Genomic DNA, 24,457 nt, shown 5'->3' with positions numbered 1-24,457 from the left:
TATTAATGTTCTGATACTGCTACTTAATTCATTTGAAATTTCTTTCAAAGTAGGCATTCCACTGCAAACCCAAAGACAAACATTTTTCCAGCTCAGTTTTCTTTCGAATTTACACTTCTTCAATGTACTGGATTACAAATTTTTTACTGCATATCGCAAAAAGTGTTGATTTTTCTATACTAAATTTTATTCATAACACAAAATAAATACTAAAAATCAAAAAAAGATTCACTTAAGATTGTATATATAAGATTAAGAATATGTTTTAATTTACAAATCGGAGCTTTTTATTTTTGTTATTAACTTTTTACATTAGGAGCCGAAACTACGGCCCTGCAAATAAGCTTCAAAATGAAAATCTAAATTGAATTCTTTGTAAAAAAATAAATTCCATTTGCATAAATCGAAAGGATTTTAAAATTTATTAATGTGGGAAAATTTGTATTTACCACTGTCATATTATACCATTGTTCGTTGTTATATAAGTACTTAGATGTTTTCCTGAAAATATGTTCTAAGTAGAAGTAAGGTAGCACTTTTTCAAAACTTCTTATAGGAAAAATCCTTGATACGTTTTGAATTATTGGAATTATAAATATAAGTTTAAATCGATTTGATCAGTTTATTGGCCGAATTGTCTAAAACTTGTGAATAATTTGACTTTAAATTAAAAGAATAGAAAAATCATTAAAAGTTACCGAAAATTATGCAATTTTTTAAAACATGTACGTAAAATTTTAAATTTTAAAAAATAAGGAAATATTATTTTAATAAAAAAAAAACTTATAAGTTTTCAATGTAATTAAATTTTAATTAAATAACAATATGCAAAATAATAAATAATACTTACTTATTTAAAATACAAAAAAAAGGAAAATAAATTTCATTTAGAAAACTAATTTTTAAATATAAGTATAAGAGATTTTTCTCTTATATAATGAAAATTTAGTAGAAAAATTTATTTCTCAATTTCTATTTTTTAATTAAATTTATTAAAAAGTTTATTTGCTTTTTTTTTGTTTTTATTTTTTTTTGTTGTTATCACATATTTAACGAAGAGCATAGAAAGAGAACAAAATTTTAGAAACAATAATACGCAGAATTAATTAAGAAAAAATAAATATCCTTTTAATATGAAATTTCTACATTCTCATATATAACAGAATATATTAGTACACACGTGTACTACATATATTGTAGTAGATACGTACATATCTACGAGTTTTATATTAATATAAACAACATAATTCATACATACATACATTAATATTTATGCTTATATATAATACATATTGTGTAGGTATATATGCGTATTTAATAACATGACCAAAATCCTTTCTTTGTATAAATGATTAATTGTGTGGTTTTAAATTTCATTTCAAAAGCTATTCCATATATTTACACACACATAACGTAAACACAAAATTTAAATTCACATTCATACAACTATAAGTATTTATTTATTAGAAATTTACTATACACTATATTGCTTAATATAATAATGAAAAGTGTACTACAAAAGCTTGTATTCATGGGAAATTTTTATTTCTATTCAAAATTATTAGAAATTTATCTAGCTCCTAATTTTTACATTTTTTTAAACTTTTATTTTAAAAAAATTTTTCTCTGTTAATATTGTATACAACATAATATATGAATTTCTGAATAAGAAAAATTTTTTAAAAATATAATCTGGACTAAAATCCATTTTATATTGTATAAAATAATTTTCAATTCAATTTTGAACTCATATAACATTTATTAATATATACATATATATAATTTTAATTATAATCGTATACGCACATATGCATATTTAGTTACATAATATTCAAATTATTTTTGGTTTTTTAATAACCCTAAGGTTATAGATATAAAGAACATTTACATAATTTTCTCTTTACGTATACAGATATTACATAATCATTATTATTTTATATAATATTTTCAATTTTAAATTTTTGTAAAATTTCAAAATAAAATTTTCATAAAATTCTTTACAATAATTATAATGTAATTATTTACAAATCTGTGACTTAAACTATAATATGGAAGTTTAAGGATCAAAAAATTTTAGATTTAAATTTTCATTAAAAAATAGTAAATATAATATAGAGTAGTAAAGAAGGATAAGTGACGCAACGTTTCATCATTTATTTTAAAATTGCTTCTATATTCCTAAACGTATTAACCTGTTTAAGCATTTGTACGTTTATTATCTCGTGTATAACGTATGATTGCTGTATGTGAATATAATGTTATATGAAATTTTTGTATAATTTTTAATGGAGTTTTAATTGAATATAAATTTGATTTCGTCTTATTACAACTAAAATAATGTGTGATATTGTGTTATAAAGAAATCATACCGTAAACGTTGGAGCATAGTGCCCCTGCCGAAATTCTCATAAATTTCTAAATCGCTCTTGAGTAATATCATAACAGAGAGTCTCTATATAGCCTTCTCGTCGTTTTTGTTGCAATCTGTGTTATAATGCATACATTTTATGTTATACTACACCAAACTGCTGTTATACCACATGTTTTATTAAGCCACTTCCGCCTTAATATAAAATTTTGTTAGACCATAAAAAATTTCCAATATATTTGCCGCTTCTACAAATTTTGCAAGTACAAATTCAATTTTTAATTGAAAAATCGGTCTGTCATTGTCAAAGTTACTAAAATTTATATTTTGTTTTACTAACTATTAGTTGCAAAATATGCTTAAATGTTCCTATAACCTTAAAACTTACAAAGGCATATTATCAACGAAAATATACTTATTTTAAGTTGCTCTATCAAAGATCATATTTAATTATTGCCATTAAATTTGACTGTATAACAGTTTATATTATATTTTAAAAAAAATTATTTCACAGATTCACATATCAATCTGACTTAAACATAAATATTTTACATATAAGTAAACATGTTAACTAATAAAAAATTTTCTTTATTTTAATTTGAAATCATTACAGATAAAGTCTGAGTACAAATTAGCCTACCAATTAAAAACAAAGTAAATAAAATAAAATTACAATAATTCAAACAAATATTAATTAAAAACAAGAAATAAAAAAAAATATCCTTTGCTATATATAATACAAAAATGAAATATAATAATATAAAAAATGAGAAACAACAACAGAATCAGCTGCATCAACATTTATTAAATACAAGAGAAACATCAACTGGATTCAATATGCCTGAAGGTAGACAACAATTAAATGAAAAACATATCACAGACACACATATAAAATGTCCTGAAAATCATGGAGATGATGAAGGTGGTGGTGGTGGAAGTTGTGATGGTGGCGGTAGTATTAATAGTAATAATGATGTTAATGGTATTGGATACGGTAATAATACACATCAATGCAATATGAATAGAAATTATAAATTATTTGGTGGAAATACAAATAATAGTTGTAATGGAAGCAAAACAACATCAGCATTTTCAAATTTTTTTGATCCTACATCATTTTTTGTTAATACAACACAACAACATCCAACATCATCATCAACAACACAACATACATCGTCATCATCACATTCTCCTGTTCCACCACCAACAGTGTCTTTATTCAATTTAATATTTTATGTGATGTGCATTAGTTCAGTTGGTTTCTCCTTATATGCAAATATACGTCAAACACATTATGAAGATAGGCTACGACATTTACGACATCTAGATGATAGAATAACAATATTGGAAACAAAAATTGATAATTTTCTACCATTTTTAAAATATCGTCGAAATTCTAAATCAACATCTTCATCATCATCTGGTGGTGGATTAGTATCATCATCATCATCTTCAACATCTTCATTAAAAAATAAAAATATATTTGAAAATGGTATTGTTGATGTTGTTAATGATGAAAATAATAGTATACAACAATCATCATCTGTAACAGATGATAATGATGATCCATTAGCTGATTTTACAAATGTAGCAAATGTTGTTAGAAAATTATCAGTTGAAGTTCAAGGTATACAACGTTTAAGAAGGGATGTATCACATTTACAGTTAACAAGACGTCAACAAAGACAAACAGCTGTACAATCTTCACAAGAATGCATGTGCCCACCAGGTTAGTGTAATTTTTTCTTATTTAAATTCAATTTATTTAATTTAATTAAATAATATTGAAATATCTTTATTATTTAAATAAAATCTTTGTGTCTGTATCACAAGTCTCTTATGTATTACTCCTGAATTGAAGAACATATGAAGACTTATTGACTTAGGCATGAATTTTATCGCAATCTGGCAAATGTCTTAAATTCTGTCAAAACAGGAAAGTTGAATAATTTATTACATAACTAAATCAAAAATAATTATTTTAAATTAAATACAATTATTTTCCAATTATCCAAAATTTTTATTACGTAATAAATTCCTTAAAGTGTTCGTGTGATAAAATTTCATTTCCATTACAAATACAAAAAAAAGTGGTTAACCTTTCAACTTTATTTTTACCTTTCTAACATTTCTAATTCTATCTACCTGTACAAAAATTATTGGTAATAACGTATGTGCAAAGGTTTTATGCAATTCCAAAATTGTTAAAAATTACTTGAGATTTTTTTCGAGTTTTCTTCTACCACAATTTTCAGTTTTTCTATATGTTTAAATCAAGATAAAAATTGCACTACTTTAGTTTTTCTCTTTTTCTAATTTTCTATTTCATTTACAAGATTTTCCTTTTATATAAGTTTTGTCACATGCAAGCATTTCAGCATTGTTGAAAATATAGCACACAAATAGCTAACGTATCTCTCTAAAAATTAAGAGATAGGTGCATATTGTATAATTAAAGGTTTATCTACACAAGTGTTGCAAGAGGGTAAGCGTGAAATTTTATTCAGTGAAAAATGTTCAAATTTCAGTTTAGCTTTACAAGTTTAAAACAGAAATTTTTAGTTAAAATTGTATTACAAACAGGGATGAACTTGAATTGGGCTCAACCTCTTAACTGTTAATAGCGCTTCAACACTGAATCGGATTCAACAACGGTATAGCTTTGCTCTTCCATGAAATAGACAAAGAGCGCATTTTCACATCAATCTTAGATATATTATGTGAGCATAATAAGTTATGCATAATTTGGAAAAGGAAGTGGGAAGAAGACTTTCATTTGTATATTAAGTTACGTAAGTTACATAACTAAAATTAAGCAAATGTCCACTTGTAAAAATATTTAAACAGATGTAAGTACTTACAATATTTTTAAAGAACAAACGAAATTTAAAGCTTCCATGAGCTGCAGTTCTTTTGGAATCTTAGTAAAATCTTGTTAGAGCAGGAGAACATGAGCTTACCTAATAATAAATATATACAGAAAGTAATGGTAATCGTCAATATTTATAAATTTTCTTTAAGGGTTATATTAAGATCTTCATACAAGTTTCCTATTAGAATTTCTAACCCAAAGCAAAAATTTGATATTTTGTTCACACTTACAGTAAATTCTTTAAAAGTATCAGTAATCGTCGAAAACTTACTCCATAATACTAAATTCTTTAAAATTTAAGGCTTAATTCAACATTATCAACCTAAGATTCTGCTAAATTAAAAGCTATTCCGAATATGTTTTAAATAAAATATGACAATCTAAATCATTAAGCAAAAATTTTGTTTAAGTTAATCTTCTGTTTGGAACAGAACTTCAAAAGTAAATCTCAGTTTTATGGTTATAATATAGAACATTTTTAATTCAGAAAAGTTTATTTAAGTAATATATATAAATATTGTTATACTGTTAGATATGTATAACTATATTACGTAATATACAAACAACTGCATTGCATTCGGCACTTGAACATTGTGTAAATGTACTTATTTTTCCATTTGGATTTATAAGTCATAAAGTTTTAGATTTTCCTAAATTGTGTTTTTATTTAAATATATAGTTGAATGTCACATAAATGCCTTACATTTTTATACTACGTTATACATATATTATATGTATATATGTACATACCACAAGAGTAGAGCACATTTTGCAACATTCTGTTGGAAAACTTCCTTTTTAGTTTTCCTTTTTTTTTAGGAAAAGTGGAAATGAAACAATTTCTATAATAAAGAATAAAGAACTGAAAAAGATAAACTTTAATTCGATATACATACATACATACACATATTTATTATCTGTATAGCTTTAATATGTACAAACACACACACATTATGTGTGTTTGCAAGTAAAATTGTCTATTTTCTTCTAATAAATGCAAATATATGCATGCTTTTGAAAAGTTTTTTTTTTTTTTTACAAAAAAAAAATAAACAAGAGGAAAATGAGGAAAATTTTCACAAAGCAAAAAAGAAGAAACAATTTTTTGTTTAGATTATTATTACATTCTTTAAGAAAAGCACATATGTACATTATTCTATTGAAATACAAAATAGTACAAGTAGAAAAAAGATAGAGATAACGATAAAAAAAAATTAAAGTAGAGTAAAAAATAACATTTGACAAGAGTATTTAAAAAATGTCACGAAAAAATCAAAGAATTTTTAAAATTTAAGTAGGTCAAAAAATTTAAAACATTTTACCATTATTATGCCAAACTTTAATACTCGTATAACGGAAAAAGGAATAAACTTATAGGACACATTAAAGTCAATAAGAAATGAAAGCATTTATTAAAGAAATCTCTTTAATTTGCAATCTTATACATACAATATTTTAAAAACGTAAGTACAGTGGATTTTACTTATTGCACAAATCAGAATTATTAAGGGAAGTTTTCACTAATTATTACAGGTTTTTAAAAGAACTGCTTTGAGAACTGGTTCGGAATTTTCTAGTCGAAATTGTAAATTGTTTTATTTATAAATTTATTAGTTATCAACATTTTGTTTAAAAATTCCGTGAGAAAGTAAACTTTGAAAGTTTATTTTAAAATAGTTGAACAAATCTTTATTTTCCACAAAAGTCAGATTGTCAGAACAATGCCTGTTGAGGGTTTCTTAACAGTGAGTAAGAGAATAACGAGAAATATGTTGTATGTAAAAGAAAAAATATGTTCAATCGTCTTATTTTTGTTAAGAAAAAATCTTAATACGAACGATCGAAATAGTTCAATTTGCAATATTCAGTACGGAAAGTGTTATTTATCATCGTAATCCACTGTTTTCGCAACGTTTTTGAAGTTCACTTGTTTTCAAAATTCTATTAATAAAGTACAGAATTTCCACAAAAAGCTTGAACTCGAAATTCGTTCTTCATTCCAGAATTTTACAAATCTATTTTCATTTATATTGAAGAATCTGTTCCCTCATTTAAGTATATGGAATTTCAAACTTGGAGGTCGAGGGGCGTCTTTTTCACTCTGTATTTTTCTTTCAAATATTCACTGGCAAACGCAGATGTTATTTTCACATTAAAATCGACCGTATTTGGTATTGTTGCCATTCGGGCTTAATTTTTCCGTAATAATTGTATTCTGTTGACACTTAAGCTTATGAATTATTAAGAACATTTTAATAATAATTAAATTCACTATAAAAACATTTTTATTTAATTTCAATATTCGTATTAATATTTGTTATTTTTTTTTTCGAATGTATAAATGTAAATTAATATTTTTCAATTATTTTCGATATTTTTTCTCAGGAAATGTGAATTAATTGAAATTTTTTTTTTCAGTATTTTTTATTTTCTTTAAATAAGATCATGCATATATATAGAGATTAAGGATTTTTAATAAAAATGAAAATATTTGAGAAATATAATATCGAATTTATTTTGTATAATTAACATAAATAATATGTATATAATATGTGACACGGTGTGTACATAACGTTTTCTTTATTCTTACTCTTATTACACACGTTCACTCAATTTTAAAAGTTAATTATGTCACCATAAAATAACCGGCATTTTTTCTTTATTAAACTTAACCCGTATATAAGTATGTATATAACATTATTATTTTTATTTATGTTATTGTAATTTTATATACTCGTATATTTATAAAATGAAGGTAATTAGAGTTCATTAATATAGTAAAATACTATATGGGAAAAATTATATAAAGAAAAACCATAAAATTAAATAAAATTATAATTTTCTTTTTTATTTTGAAAATAATTAAATAATTTTTTCATTTTATATTTTAATTAAAAGCATAACTTTTATGTTATACATGTTATGTATAAGTGGTTGTATATATGTCCGTATGCTTAATTTCCCTTTATTTTTATTTAAAAAATTGGTTTTGACAACAAAAAAAAGAAAAACCTCGACATTTTAAATTACAAATAGCGAAATATTCGGTGATTTCGATAGATTGGTTTTCAATTTAATATTGTCATTGAAAATAGCAAATTAAATGAATTTTTGTTCATTAAAAAATTTTCTCTTCTACTCACGCTATAACAATTACTGGCTTTTTCACTTGGCATTATCTGGTGAAATATTACCTTCACAAACTGGGCAAATCGGACTGAATTTTGTGTATATCCTGCTGGGATGGTGAGGAGATGATCATACATATTCTGGTATGACTGTGCTGCTCTGGCCGACAGGAGGCATAGACGGTTCTGGCGGGGTTTTCTCAGCGTTGGGGAGTTCACATCAAAATCTCTGAAGGATATCGCCGAGTATTTCCTTGAAACCGGGTCATAAAGGCTGGATATGAGAGGGCTACAATAAGCCATAACCGGTAGCAATAATCTACAATGAAAAATAAATATAAACTTTCGGGGCCTCTTAAGTAGGGTTTTATGTTTCTTTTACAATTCTCTTTTGAAAAATTTACTTTTAAGTTTCGTTTACTTTCAGCATGACTTTTTTTTAATGTTTTAAAATTAATGGCAATAATCGTAGGATTTGTTAAGTTTCCTTAAAATATGAGAATTTCTTTTGAAAACTTAATTTTTAGCTCTTCAAAATTTTCTTTATTTAAAAATTATTTCTATAGTGGCAAAACATTTTCTTTTAGATTTTGTTTTAGGCATTAAAACTTACAAAATCTTATAAAGTTATAAATTTTCGTATTAAAGCTGAGAAATTAAAAAATAATCAAATTTGCCGTCACCCTGTCATTTTGCTATATAATATCATTTTTCTTATAATCAAATTTTTGAATAAATAATTTGAATAAAATTGAGGTTTCATATTGTAAACTTAATATCAATTTTAATTTTATTTCAATTTTAATATATTCACCCTATATATATGATCATTTTATATAGTACGTATTATCTATACACCTGTGTGTGTGTGCCTGTTTATGTATATTAATGTAAATATATAATTTTCTCTTTTATCCTTAATTCATTTACATTTCGGTTTTTTTTTTCATATTTTAATCAAATTCCCTACAAATACAAACATACGAACATATATGCAAGTGTAACGTGAGTATTTTGTATTTATTTTTAAATTTTTTTTTTTGGCTCATTATAGCATCTTTGTAAAATTTTAAGCTATGAGATGAAAATAAAAGTTCCATACACATGAAAGTATGTGAGTTGAAAATTTGAATAAATTTTTTTTAATAATAATAACAAAAATTTAAAGAAAATTAATAACAAGAAGGAAATTATTATTAAAATCATAAAGTTTATATTAAATCCTTTGACAATATTTATTTTTTTAAAGGTATTATGCAATATACAATGTTTACTTAGATGAAAGTGTAACCATATATACAAACACATACATGAATAAATGTCGAAAATTTTCAATATGCAAGTGCTTTTTTAATATTTTGAGAGATTTGCATACCATTAAACATTAATTTGGATTTAGTTGCAACTGTTGTTGCTTTTTTTTCCTCATTCATAAGTTTACAGCTTTACCGATATGCATATTATTTCCAAATATTAATCAGGGTCCAAAAAAATGTTCTCATTTTCTTGTATTCGTTATACATAAAAGTTTATTTCAATTCAACTTACAAATGAAAAAACAAACTTGTTTTTATTCCTGCAAATATTTTACTAGTTAGCTGTAACTCTTTTTCTGCATACTTCTTTCCCATGTCTCCTTTGATTTTCCCACACTTCTTTACCCTTGTGGATTCCATTCTAGGGTTAGTACATTCACCAATCGCCTTAATATGTGTCGAATTATTTTCCATCTTCTTCTTATTTGAATTTCTATTGGATCTTGTTTCGTTTTTGTCCATAGCTTCCGGCTCATAATTCTATCTGGCCAGAATATTTCGTATATAATTTTGAGACATTTTTTAGCGAATACCTGTATCTGTATCAGAGCATGTTAGCTCTGGACACCAAGAATATTTTGCTTCTGTAAAGCAGCACCGACTTAATATACATACTATTAAATTTATTCTTAATTTGGTACTTTCCAGATTGCTAATAATCTACTATAAATGCACACCGTTCCTTATGCAAATCATTTGTGGTATGTCATTGTTTAATCTTTTGTTATTGTCGTATCCAGGTATTTGAATTCGGATAACTCCTCAATGATGGTACCTTGTACGCAAACGGAAGATAGTGTCTAAGCTCTAATTTGAACTACATCATATTATATTTAATAAAACTCGACTATAAGGTGAAGTGTATTGCATAAAATTAGGGTATATTGTATATGTTATGTGAGAAACAAGGCAAATATGTAAATAATTCATCGAAAAATGATAGACAAAAAATTTTCACTAAAAGTAGAAAGAATTTTTTATTTTATGCTTTTTACTTTTTTTTTTAACAATTTTCTTTTTTTTTTTACTCTTCTCTATTTTATAAAAGCGTACTCAATTAATCAAAATAATATCCTTAGCAATTTATTTTTCCGTTCTTATTTTCTTGTTTTTTGAAAATATTTTAATTTTATTGCTAGTTTTTTTTTTCCTTCAATAATGAACTGAGCTGTTTTCGAGCTGTTGAAAAGAAAAAGAATGCAGCACGAGGGAAAAAAATGTTTTTTTTTATACTCGTACGAACGTATTTTTGAAAGGTATTTTAAATTTGGCTTACCGTTTCTAATGCTAAAGAATAGAATAAAGAAGATAATGACCTGAAATATAAAGATAAGTGTATGTTTTTGACATGCCCTGAATTTTGAGTCGATTTTACGATGTTGGTACGACTGTCTTATAATTTCTATTAATTCCGTGACTCTATTTAAATTGTAGATGGTTGGAACAGTTGAGTATCTCAGAAATGATTGAAATTACATACATTATTAATATCAAAATTTGGCACAAAATATATTACTTGGGCTGTTATGTGTAACAAAAGTCGATGAAATTTCATGATTTCCGGTGGTAGCCGCCATACAACTTCAGTAGTTATTTGGCCCGATCTTAGAGATTACGTTGCTGAAAATTTAGACAAATCATATATGTAGGTAATATGACCATTATTTTCAGAAAATATCTCTTAAATTGTATGAGTTTATGTGGCAACTGCCATATGCATATGTATAAAATAGCGCTATGTATTTAAAGAAAGAAGGTCCCATGAAACAGTGTAGCAATTCTAATACAACTTTTATAATCATTCATTCGTACGTGTATCACAAAGTTGACATGATCAACTCTATTCCTACTCCAGTTTTTAACTTGTTTTCAGTAAGTTTTTAAATGCAAATTGTGTATCCTTGGAAAAAAAATAAAATTTTGTTTTTGTAGTAAAATACCTGCGTTCTTAAAATTTTCATTTCATTTTAAAATTTCCAATATTTTAATTTCTTTAATTCTTCATTTGGCAATTAAAATGAAAATACAAAAAAAAAAATCTAATTAATTTTATATGAAGACTTTAAAAACAGTTACAATCAAATTTTCACAATTAATTCATTTACAGAATTTTTAAAAAAAATTTTCAATTAAATTTTCTTCTGCACTTGTACTTGAAAAATAAAATTTATTGATAAATTAGAGAAAATATTTTTAAAAATTTACAAAGTATTTTCATTTTTCTAAGAAAAATATTTTTAATGATAGAAAAATTTAAAGTGAATTTTCATGCTATTCAATATTGTTGTACAGGTAGATAATAATTGCTATTATCTATACTATAAATTATTTATGTACCTGTATAACTTTTATATAAACTTGAAAAAGTGTTAGAATCTGACACTCCAGTTCATTAATTTTTCGTAAATTTAATTTAATGGAAGATTTAATTTACTAATTCTGTTTTAAAAGTAAGAAATTATTTCGATAATTAAATTCATTATTATACATAAAAATACTTAAAATAAATTTATTAAAAAAAATATAAAGTTCTCTTAGAAGAAAATTATTTTTCCTATATTATAAAATATACGGAATTAAAGGTTTTTTTAGAGTAGGTGTACTTATAAAATTTGAGAACTAGAAATTTGAAAATTGAAAAACAGATTAAAAATTAAAGTATTTTAGGATTTAGTGTTAAAATATTAAAGTTTTGTTAACTACTACTTATATTAATTCGAAGAAAAGTAATTTAAGAGCTAGTATACACTATACCGAGATTACTTCAATGAAAGTCTTGAATTATTGGGCATACGATGTGCAGAATTTGCAACATTAAACAGTCCCAATAACATTGTGTTTTTGTCAATAGTATTTTCTTGTGCGAAATTTCTGAGATTTAACCAAAAAGCTTTCGAATCAGCTATTTAACTATTCGAGTCAGTACCTCAATCATATTCAATTTAAATGGGGTTCAGGTGTTTACTACTTATTATAAATTATTTACTTTTTGAAATGATAAACTCAATTCCTTTTTGATTTATAGCAGGGACGGTCGAACAGACTGGCAGATATTTGGATAAACCGACTCAAAATAACAACGTTGATCAAAAACAGAACCTTATGTCTATATCTCACACCATTATTTCATAGTGTTACAAGCGCTAAGGTAAATTTAGTATACCCTTCGAATTAAACGATCTCATTTTAATTCTAACAATATAAGCAAAATTCTAGTCTATAAACGTTATGCAATTGAAGTTTTTAAGTAATTATTTTCATTCCTGAAATTTAGACATAAAAATTAAGAAAATTCATAATGAAATTCAGGATTATTATAAAATAAAAATGTCAAGATAAATTAATGCTTTCAAGTATTACCTTCTAGCATCAATGGCTTATTTGCTAAATGTAAATTTTCAAACTTTTTAGTAGAGAATCCTAATATTTCATTCTTATTTTAATATTTGAATTTACATATTTTGTGAAAATTATACTATAACACGCGAATTACACTACCAAAAATTAAAGCCATAGATGGTTTAAAAATTAAAGCCATTTTTATTCCGATAGATGGCTTTCTGTTTGAATTTATTGCTTAGTTTTTTAAGCACTTTAATAAAAATTTTTCCATATACCGAAAAGAGTAAAATATCATTGCATAACTATTCTCAATTATTCTCAATTGTAACTTGTTTTCTTGTAAATATAATTCAAACATTATTCCATAGGACTAAGTACTCAATGAAAATCATCCCATTCATGGAATATAATCATGGAAAATAAAATTCAATTCTATTTAATTTTTAAAATAATGCAACAAATTTTAATAAAATTTTTAACAATATTTTACTTGTTCACAATAATTTTCGTATAATAATGGTTCAATTCACAATACAGATTCAACAGGCTTTCTAAAATAAAAAACTTGTTAACTCATAATTAACCAACAATTTAATTTTATTTTTCAATAATATTTAAAATTTTTATATAATTCTATTAAAAATTTAAATCAAATAAATTTTAATTACAATTACAATTGAAGTATTTGAAAAAGTTGTTAAATATAATTTTAACTGTATAACTTACTTATCTCTGTATAGCTACACATATTTCTGTAATACTTATACATATATTTTCTAATTTAAAATAAACCAAAGAATTGTCCTTGAAAATAATATCCTTTCAACTTAAAATTATTATTATTTTATATAGTATTATAAAATGCCAATAATACCTATAATAATTTTGTTATATTATGTGTTTTTGTTATATGAGATTAAATTTTCCCAAAAATAAACTTTTAATTCAAAAAGTTAATTACATTTAAATTAACATTCTGTCCAATAAATTTCTATAACCAATTTTATTTTGTTTTATTTTGTATTTTTATTTTCCTTCTTTTAAATTAAATTGGAATGGAAATTTCTAATTGTATTATTGTATTGGGTATATGTATGTATGTACATATGTATAAGTTATATTTGAAATATGGTATTTATGTTTCCAATAGATTTTCATAAGTACCTACATATTGTACACTTTTGTGTTTGTATAATGAAGAATTATTCAAATACATACAATACAAGTACCTATTTATTTTAAAGTATAATGTTAAATTCAAAAATTTTCACATAATTTAAAATTTGTTTATTTTTTTTTGGTTCTGATCTCTGTACATAATATAGTGTCTATATTTCTATGCATAATCATTATATTTTGGTTTATCTATAAATTTTTCAACAAATTATAATAAAATGCGGTACAATAACGTTCAATTTGTTTAGTTAATAATGTTTTATTAGATTATTAAGTATACTCTTGGTTTATGATTTTGAAAATTTACACGTACTTTAATATTTATTGTATATAAGTATACATAATACATTTATGTGTACAAAATATGTATTTATACATTATGTTGCATTTATGAAATTTTCGAAAATGAAAAATACGCATTTAATTTTACAAATAATTTTATGTAATTTTATTAAAGTTATCTATGTATATGTTTTTCCAAATTGTCGAATCCCCAAACAAATACATAGATAAATTTAGTGCTTATTTTATATTATGCGTATGCATGCATTATTTCCTATTCAGTGGTTTGTATAATTGTTGTGCTTAATTGATGCTTTCTTATAAAATTAGAGATGCTGCTGCAAATCAATTAAAATAAAATTTTTATTTCGTATACTTAATAAGTGTATTTAAATTCATTATTTAGCAAGAAATTTGTAGTATATGTCAGGTGATTTTTACTTTTATTTTAACAGCCTTTTTGAAACTGCTTTTTACTTAATTTTTATTTTAACAAACCCTGTTCCTTGTAATATGATTCTGGTTTATTAAATTACTGCAGACCTTGATTGAATTTACGTTTACAGTTCTTACTGCGAGAGATCTTAGTAATTAAAGTAATAGAACTACTTACCAGAGCAATTCTGCCAAACAAAAACTCTGGACGCTGTCAAAAATTAAATTTAATTAGTACCCTTCATTAATGAAATTCTGTATTAAGAGCAACAAAAAATTTTTTGCTACCGATATGATAGAAAATCTTTTCAAGTTCTACCAACACAAACGCAAACCAACACACTGTTTGCAGCAAACTAAAAAAAGAACTGTAAACACGAATTCAATCCGATTTCCAAATCACAATTATAATAATTGAATAATCAATTCACTTGAAACACGTATGCTAGATATATATCTGGCCAATGGTGTCTCGGGTTCAAACCATGGTCAGATTACTATAATAGTTATAGTTAATAATATAAAGCTTAATATATACAATATTATAACATAAAATATTAATATACAATTAATTGCTCATGCATCTCTAATACTTGATATTGTTTATCAACAAAAGTAAACAATAAATATCAAAAACCTTCAATATTTAGTACGAAGAAAAGTTACGGTAGACTGGTCACCTAGTTAACTGCTATGACCTGTAAAACTGATGCTTGATTCTAAAGTCAAGTAGGAGCTTCTAATACTCCCACGTGGAAAAAGGAAAAAAAAAGCCGGATAAATAAACTATTATGACTTGTTACCACAGAATCAGAAAAATAAACAAATTGCGATCTAATCTATAATAATTTTACCTCGTTATGTACACACATAGATGTTTGTTTCTATATAACACTTATGTACTTACAAATAATTTTAAATTAATTAGATTTTCATTTATTTAAAATTGTAATAATTTTTGTTTTTGTATATATAACACTATTTTTCTATATTATATAATTAAAAATATTAAAAAATTGCAATTTATTTTTCTACACATAAAAAAAAACCGTGTTCACATTTATTACTTTAAAATTAAATTTTTCATTTTAAATTACTGCTATCTATAGTTATCATGTTTTTTTTTCCAAAATAATTAAATTAGTAAACATATACGTATGTATAACAGTTATAGGTGCTTGTATATTTATATTGGATTATTTATATTCATAGTATTAGTAATAAAATGTAAAAAAAAAATTTGACTAAATCCAAAAAAAATAGGAAATTTGAAATTTCTAAATCAACTTTTTTTTTTTAATTACATTTGCATACTCTTGCATAAATTATATTTGCATATTTAAATCAAGATGAATTATTTATTATCCTGTTTGCATACAAGCTAATTAAAAAAAGAAATATTTTTTTTTGGTTTTAAAATAAGAAGCAACTTATAATGGAAAAATTTTTATTAAAATAAAGAAAAAATTTAATTTTCAATTATTTTAAATGAAAAATTTGAATATTTTATTTTACAAAATATTGAACCAATTTTAAGAGATTAAATGAAAATTTTACAATTAAATTTTGACTAATTTTACTTAATAATATACTTATTTATGTAAGTATGTATAAAGTATATTTACTTCACATTATGCAACATATTTACTCATATTTTAAGTAATTTTACTATAAGCAAAGAAAATCTATAATAATTATGGTACATTTTGTAAGTTTTTCTTTAAATTATCCTTAATTATCCTTTAAAATATCCTCTTAAATAAATGACGTGTATTTATTATTAAAAGAATGGGCTGTTAGAACAATAATTGATGTAATAGTTTTTAATAAATTTTTTCTTACTTTAAGTATTCTTAATTACAATTAGAAAGTATACAGCAATTAGAATAATGCAGATTTATAAGTAAAACTCAGATAATATTATATAGAACCTATATTCTACATTCCTTTGTAATATTTAGTGTCTTATATTGAGTTTTTAAAAGAAAAACTACCGAAATCAAATCAGAATTTTGAAAATATTTTAAATTTCTCAACAATTTTATTAGAAATTTCTGCTATAATCATGGCATAGCATAGATTGTAAAATTGAAATAATGTAGTAGTGCTGACTGCAAAACGCATGATTATGAAAGCCTTTTGTTCTACGAAATAATTTATTCAATTACTTATTGCTTTGTTATGGAATCAGTATTTGTTGCGAATTGAAAACAGACTTTACCTTATTTTTTTAATAATTATTGTAATTAGTCTTTGTATCTCCATATACATACTTTAATAATAAGTAAGTAACAGTAATTATAAGTCACAGTGTAATAATAAGATTTTGCAATTTTAAAATATGACAATATTACTAGTGATATAAGGCCAAATATAATATTTTTTCTGACCTCAAATTTTATATTCTATATACACATAAGTATGTACATAATATTTTTTTTTTTGGAAAATTCAACATAATTTTGTTCCTCCAGCCTAAGAACATACTAAAAATTTGTTCTGAGAACCAATACTTAAAATTAATTTTACTCTCGACAGATTGTACGAAATTTGAAAAAATTCAACTTGACGTGAAATCTTTGTTTTTTTGGTGGCGCGCCCATAACATGCTCTTAGTGTGGTATAATTACATAATATATTAAAATAATTATTATTTTTTAATAATTTCAAAATATCGAAGCTTAAAAATTCTGAGAAATTTTAGTATTGCCCCGATTTCATAAATTCTTATCCTACTCTTAGAATTCAATGATATTCTTATCCTACTCTCAGAATTCAATGCTTTGTTACCCTGTTCTAAAAAATTGAAATTAATTTCAAGCCAAAAACACCATAATTCAAATCTGAATACGAATGAAGTATTTTCAATAACTATTGAGTAAATATTTGAAAAGGAAATTCATAAAGATGAATTTATTAAGAAAAATAATTTTCTGATTTCCAAGGAGCTTCAAGGACATAAAAATATATATGCAGTAATAATCATATATATATACGGACTTCTGGGAATTCAGAAATCTAATTAATTAAATTGTATTCAAAATGATAATGAAAATTATATATTGATCTTGGAATTCAATAAAAAGGCATAATTATAATAATGAATTTCTCGAGAAATTATTTCATTTTCATAGATGTCTCATATGAAATTCTTAACAAATTCTTGCTTCATACAAGGATTGCTATATTAACAGTATTGATTCCATTTTTTTTTATTCCACACATGGATCTCCTCACATAATATAACATGAAATCAATATAATGCGAACATATGTGTTTTGGCATTTTTTTGAAATTTTTTTATAACTAATTTTCGATTATCAATAAAACGTATAAATTTATGTGCAACAACAACATATGCTTTCAAACATTGTGTATGTTGTTGGAATTGGCATTCTATGCTTTTCAAGTACTTTTGGCTAAAATATAAAAATTATTATTACATAATTTTTTTTATGTTTTTTTTTTGTTTTTTGATTCCCTGATTATTAAATTGCCAATATAACTTTACAATCTTTATGATAAAAAAAAAAAAATTCATATTCTAGTATAATACTTGGATGTGGAAATGAAGCGAAAATCTGTTAAAAGAAATATTTTGCAAAATCTTATTGGTCATTAGTGCCATATGCCTGCATCCTTTCCATTTTTATATACATATATGCTTTGTACATAAATGGGATGTGTGTATTTGAATAATATATGAAGAATACGTACAAGGAACGGAAATGTACACGTACATATGTACTTTTTATACAATATTACGTTAATATCCTAATTCTTTTTACAAAACATTTTAGGATACATAAGAGAGAAATGAATAAAATTCTTAAGAAAGGATAACAATATGAAACAAAACAAAAATCTGAAAAATTACAAGGAAACAGGAACTTAAAAACAAAAGAAAATAACGGTAAAAGAAATAAAAATAAGGAAAATATATGAAAAAAAAAAAGTACGAAAAAAACAATAAAAGAAATCTCCGTTCACACCGTTATTATCGTTTTGTTTATGCTCACCGTACACATACGGTATTTTTGCTTTAATTTTCTTTCTTCTTATTTTTTAATATTTTCTAAGCAAAATATGAAATTTTTTGGTTTGGTTTCAAAGTACGATACCAGCTGCTCCATTAGCATAAATTAAGTCTGCAAGGCATGTAAGAAAATAAGTGATTAAGTTACAGCTTACAACTACTTTTTGAGAACTGAGAAGAATAAAAATCAACTAAAATTTATGAATTTTAGAAGTTTTGCGAAAAATTGTCTAATTTAGAAAATTAGACAATTAAATCGGTTCTAAGTTTGATAAACCAAGACAATACTTAGTTTCCCAACAAACGTTCTGATATTAATAGTTAAGTATGTTCTGAAAATTATCTAAGTACGGCCCTAATTTCTGGTTCATCCCGTATATGTTTCAGGATTCTGAATATAAAATAGGAAAGAGACTGAAATTGAGAAATAATTCTATGTAAATCTGTTCGATTTCCTCAAAATTGTAATTTCTTAACAAGTCTTAAGATTTTTGATAAGGAATTCTGCTTTATAATAATATTTTGTGGCATTCTATAAGAATTGCAACATTTAGAAGTTTTTCCATTCAATGTCGATTATATTAATTTGACGACAAATTCGGTTATTGGAAACGTTTCACCGAGTTGAAAATGTTAACCTCTAATTTATGAAAAACTTTTTCTGGCCGAATTTATTAAGACACTCTGTAAATAAAAATTATACAACCAAAAGATTGTTTGTTCGTAAATATATTTTTATATTTAAAAGATAAATTGATATAGATGGTTTGCGATGTGTATTGCAATTTTATAATGGTTATTATGTGTTTGAAAACACCATCGACACAAAATAAGTAAGTATAACAATACTGCAAAAAAAAAATTGAAAATTGTTCTCAGCTCACGTTTATATCCTTAGGGTGCGTATTTACATTAAAATATTGTTTTCATCCTTATTATTTCTGTATGTATTTTATGTTCCTTTCGGGTTTTTATTCTCTTTTTTTTTGTCCCTTAATTCATTTTGTATTCTTTTGTATTTTACAGAATACCTGTGTGTGTTATACATATTTTGTATATGAATGAAGTTTGGTTCACTGAATCCACAATGAAGATATTCCAAAAAAAGAAAAAATATTGTCTCTGCTCCAAAAGGAAAAAAAAAACTTGCGTTACTTTGGTTTTTCTTTTTGTTACATTTTTGATTTTTGTTGCTTTTTCCCTTAAAATATATAAGATTAGAAAAAAGAAGGTTTTATATTTCTCGCGTCTTCTTTATACATTAGAAAATATTTTGTAGCAATTCAATATTTCATCCCTTTTTTTTAGATTTTTTCAACGTTATGCGATGCTATTAAAATATATGAAAGATTGCTAGGTGTTTGGTTGTAGAGTGGCATATTTTTTTATAGTAAATTTTGTTCCTTATGATTTGTTTTTACACTTGAAAGAAAGAACCAAAAAAAACATTTCTCTCACTTTATTTTTTTGATAAGTATGCCCTTGATTCGCGATTTTATTGTTCTATTTTCATATTTTTAAGCATTTTATAAATGTGAAATAAGTGTTATTTTTCATAATTTTATTGATTTACTCTATAAAATATAATATTGAAAGCATAAATGAAAGAAGCAACAGCAATAAAATTGTAAAAGAAAAGAAAAAACAAAAAGAATTTAATCGTAATTGAAATTCTTAACGATTTTGGGTGGATTTTATTGGTTCCACCTCCATTATAGATATTTTAACACAAAACAGACTGAGATGGTAATAAAAAAGAAAAAAACATTAATGGATTTATTAGAAAATTATTTTGTTCATACTTTTATCGTTTTTCAGAAAATATGGTATTTGTCCTTGATGATGTTGTATACGCAAATTCTGAATTTCGATTAAGCATAAATTTTCATTCAAATAGATATAAAAAAATATGAATGGCATAAATAGCTACGTTTTTAGGTAATACTCGTATTATATTTAAGAATTAGCTACATGTTATTAGAATAACATTAATATACATACATACTTACATTACATCACATTTTGTTTGTTCTATGAGTATAAATTCGCTTTTTTATTCAGTCGTCCTAGCTTAGAATTTTCTGTATTAATTTAAGGCGTATCGAACAATTTTCGATCATTTCAAACATTTTTACATGGAAATTTTTAATCAATTTCTTCGAAGATATTTAATGCTCCAAAAACTCATAAGTAGTAATTTTCATTTGAATAAAATTAAACTAATATTTTCCTTGTTGGGTATATTTAAAACTTTCCGCGGAATCCAATTGAACATCATATCGATTTGGTCACCTGGGGTTAAGATTTTATTAAATATATTTGTACCAAAACGATAACCTTTAATTTAATTAAATTAACTAAAATTTATGGTTATGTCTATGGCCTACTTAAAAAATTCGTTTAATCATACATTTATGATATTCAATTATCTACAATCAAACATGTATGATCAAAAATATCTGAAATATTATTTTCTAATTTTTTTCTTTTAATATTGTCTTTTATTAAATGTCGTCGCTGACAGCTCTTTTAAAAACATATCCGAAGAACTTAACCTACATATATTAATATAGGCATCTAAATAAAAATTAATTTTTCTTTATTATTAGTTTAATAAACCAAATCAATTCAACACGCAAGGCGAACTTTCATTTAGTACGTACATACATACCATATTTTATTTTAATAATTAATTATTCACAGCGTTCAAGTTAGTTACCATATATAATATGTATAAAATTTTCAAAGCTTGACATTTCTGAACATTTAAGTGTCAACATATTATCTTCTATTATGATATGACAAAATTTGAATATTATGTATATTCAAATTTTGTCATAATATTATGTACATATACGTGTAGAATAAGAAAATTTATCAAGCCCTATTATTTTATGATAAATTATTTTTATACTTATTTGAAAATATTACGAAATATATAACATTACATAACGTACGTTGACTTTTATTTAACGCACCTATTAGAAAAAAAAAGTCAATGATTTTTGAAATGACAACCCACGGAAATTAGAATATGTAAGAAAATATTGCAGTGTTACTGTTTTAAATAAGGAAAAAGTACTAAATATTTGTGTGATTAATAGTACTGTTTTTGAAATTTTGAAAATATTTAGTAGTAAATTTTATAGCAAAATAGAGAAAATTTTAAGAACTTGTTACTCTTAGTGGCTCTTTAAAAATTTTAAAAGTTTTTGATGCGTTATATAACATACATATTATATTCTGACATTTTGGCAAATCATACAAGTTTGATTATATGATATACTGTATGAAATCACATGTATAATAATGAATAAATGCGAGGTTTACCAAATACTTAACGGTCTTTATTATAAAAAACTTCAGCCGTGGTTCGATTTTCTGCAAAATGAGTTTGTTTATATGTCAAGTAAGTATTTGATATTTTTAGTTATTCAAGCATTTTCAGTAATCAGTGCATACTGACTTATTTTTTTACTTATTGTTTGATTTATTTATTTATTTGGCGTAAATTGTATTTGGCGTTGATAAAAATGTACATATTTACTCCACTTTTTATACAATATTAATGGCAACTATATAGTACACGCATATGAACTACACATACACGTTCAAATAATTATATATTTCAATTTTAACACTTATTACTGCAAGCTTTCATTGTGGTTTGCTTTTTTTTTTTTGGTCAGTAATATTGTTAAATAGAATTCAAAGGTCAGTAATATTGTTAAGTAAACTGTAGACGAATTGCATTTAAATGTAACTTTGCATTTATTAGCATAAAAAACCGGATTACAATAGTTTCTGTTAAGTGTGCATTGCTTTTAAACGTATTGCTTATAAGTATGCTTATTTGAATGTATAGTACTAAAACATGCTTGTGATAATTTGGTAAATGACGTTCTAGGATTTTATTGACTTAATAATGTACTGCATGACCTTTAGTACAATTGTCAAATCTGATTTATGTGCTTACAATGCCTGATTCTAATTTATTATACTTATGTATATATTTTTTAAAATTTTTTTTATATATAGGCATAGGTCTTAATTACTTTTATATCTAAAATATGCGTATATAAAACACCATATATACATTCCTATATAACACATTAATCAAACTAATAAAATATGATTGATGTATAAGACTATAAAATTGGAATATATGTATTTTAATTATTTGGTGTTTATTTTTTTTTTTTATTAAATTAATATATATTGGGAAAAAAAAAAGCACAAGAAAAAACTTCTATCTAAATTTAAATAAAACACCTACTATTAATCATTATCAAATTATTTACTCTTCTAACTTTATTCATTCATTCTTACATACTTATTAGAAACGTAGCGTATATAAAATGTATTGAACGTGGGTTTTCCGTTTCTTCATAAAATTTTAGTTCAAATTTCACGTTTCATTAAAAATTCAACTTTTATTTTATACTCGTATACAAGTATTAGAAGTAATTTGTGTGTTCGAGTCGCAAATACCCTAAGCGTATGTATATAAAAGTATTTTAAGTGAAAAAAAAGGAAACCTATTAATTTTGTTTTGTAATTTAATGCAAAAGATTTTATATCGCGTTCTATGTACTTAGATACATGCATACATTAAAATATTACACGCTCTTGTTTTATTTGTTATACTTCAAACCTATCTATATGAATAATAAAATTTATCTCAATTTATGAATTAAAAGTTGGTTTTAAATAACTAAGAGTTTAAATCTCTTTCTTTTTTTCTTCTTAAATAAATTATTTATCATATTATTATTATCTATATACGAATTATAATACTTTATATACCATAAGTATATTATATTTGTATATATACTGATAAAAGATTTTAATGAATTATCGATACATAATATTTATGTATTTACATCGTGTTAATTATAATTTATGCTATCTTAAATTATCTTTTAAAATATGCTTATACATTCAACATATGCTTAATGTTATTATACGTACATACATACATTACATACTTATATAAAGTATATTAATTTTAAAGGAAAATGGAATTTAATATAGCATTCTTCTGATTTTTATTTGAGTACATAGCGAATATATTCTGCGTAAGTCTATGATTATTATGTACATACATATTCGTGGCGTGTATACCCGTACGTAAAAAAGATAAATTAACTTGTTAAATTATATGGGATTTTAAATAAAGTATAATATACTTTTTGCATAATATAAAATCTGATATTAATAAAACAAGTTTACTTTAATTTTATTTATATAATATTAAAACTACTGTTGAAAATAAGAGAAAACCAAAAAAACCAAAAGTATAGTCTGGCAATATTAGAGTTCCTTTGAACTATAAGTTGCTAATTGAACAATTTTGTGTTGTTCAATGAAATTGGAAATTAGTTCTACAAATAAATGCATTCATTCGATAGAAAACGTGAAAAAATGCATTATTAAGTGTTGCCGTTTTGTAATTTAATATTGTAGTGATATTAAAAAATATTTGATATTTGCTAGCTTATT

The 24,457-nt window shown here is 24.0% G+C and overlaps 1 protein-coding gene across 1 annotated transcript in view; it reads left to right on the top strand.

Annotated features, from left to right (window-relative positions):
• The first annotated feature begins 3,256 nt into the window (after positions 1–3,256).
• LOC129611959 (collagen alpha chain CG42342-like) overlaps positions 3,257–24,457 on the top strand; it is a 61,886-nt gene continuing 40,685 nt past the window's right edge. The window contains exon 1 of the mRNA XM_055525389.1: positions 3,257–4,097. Within this exon, the coding sequence (XP_055381364.1) occupies positions 3,386–4,097 (712 nt within the window). The 5' untranslated portion in view covers positions 3,257–3,385. The remainder of the gene's footprint in view (positions 4,098–24,457) is intronic.

This window comes from Condylostylus longicornis, unplaced genomic scaffold (genome assembly GCF_029603195.1).
Source record: "Condylostylus longicornis isolate FDR11 unplaced genomic scaffold, ASM2960319v2 ptg000055l, whole genome shotgun sequence".
Taxonomy (NCBI): domain Eukaryota; kingdom Metazoa; phylum Arthropoda; class Insecta; order Diptera; family Dolichopodidae; genus Condylostylus; species Condylostylus longicornis.
This window is presented reverse-complemented; position numbering and strand designations above follow the sequence as displayed.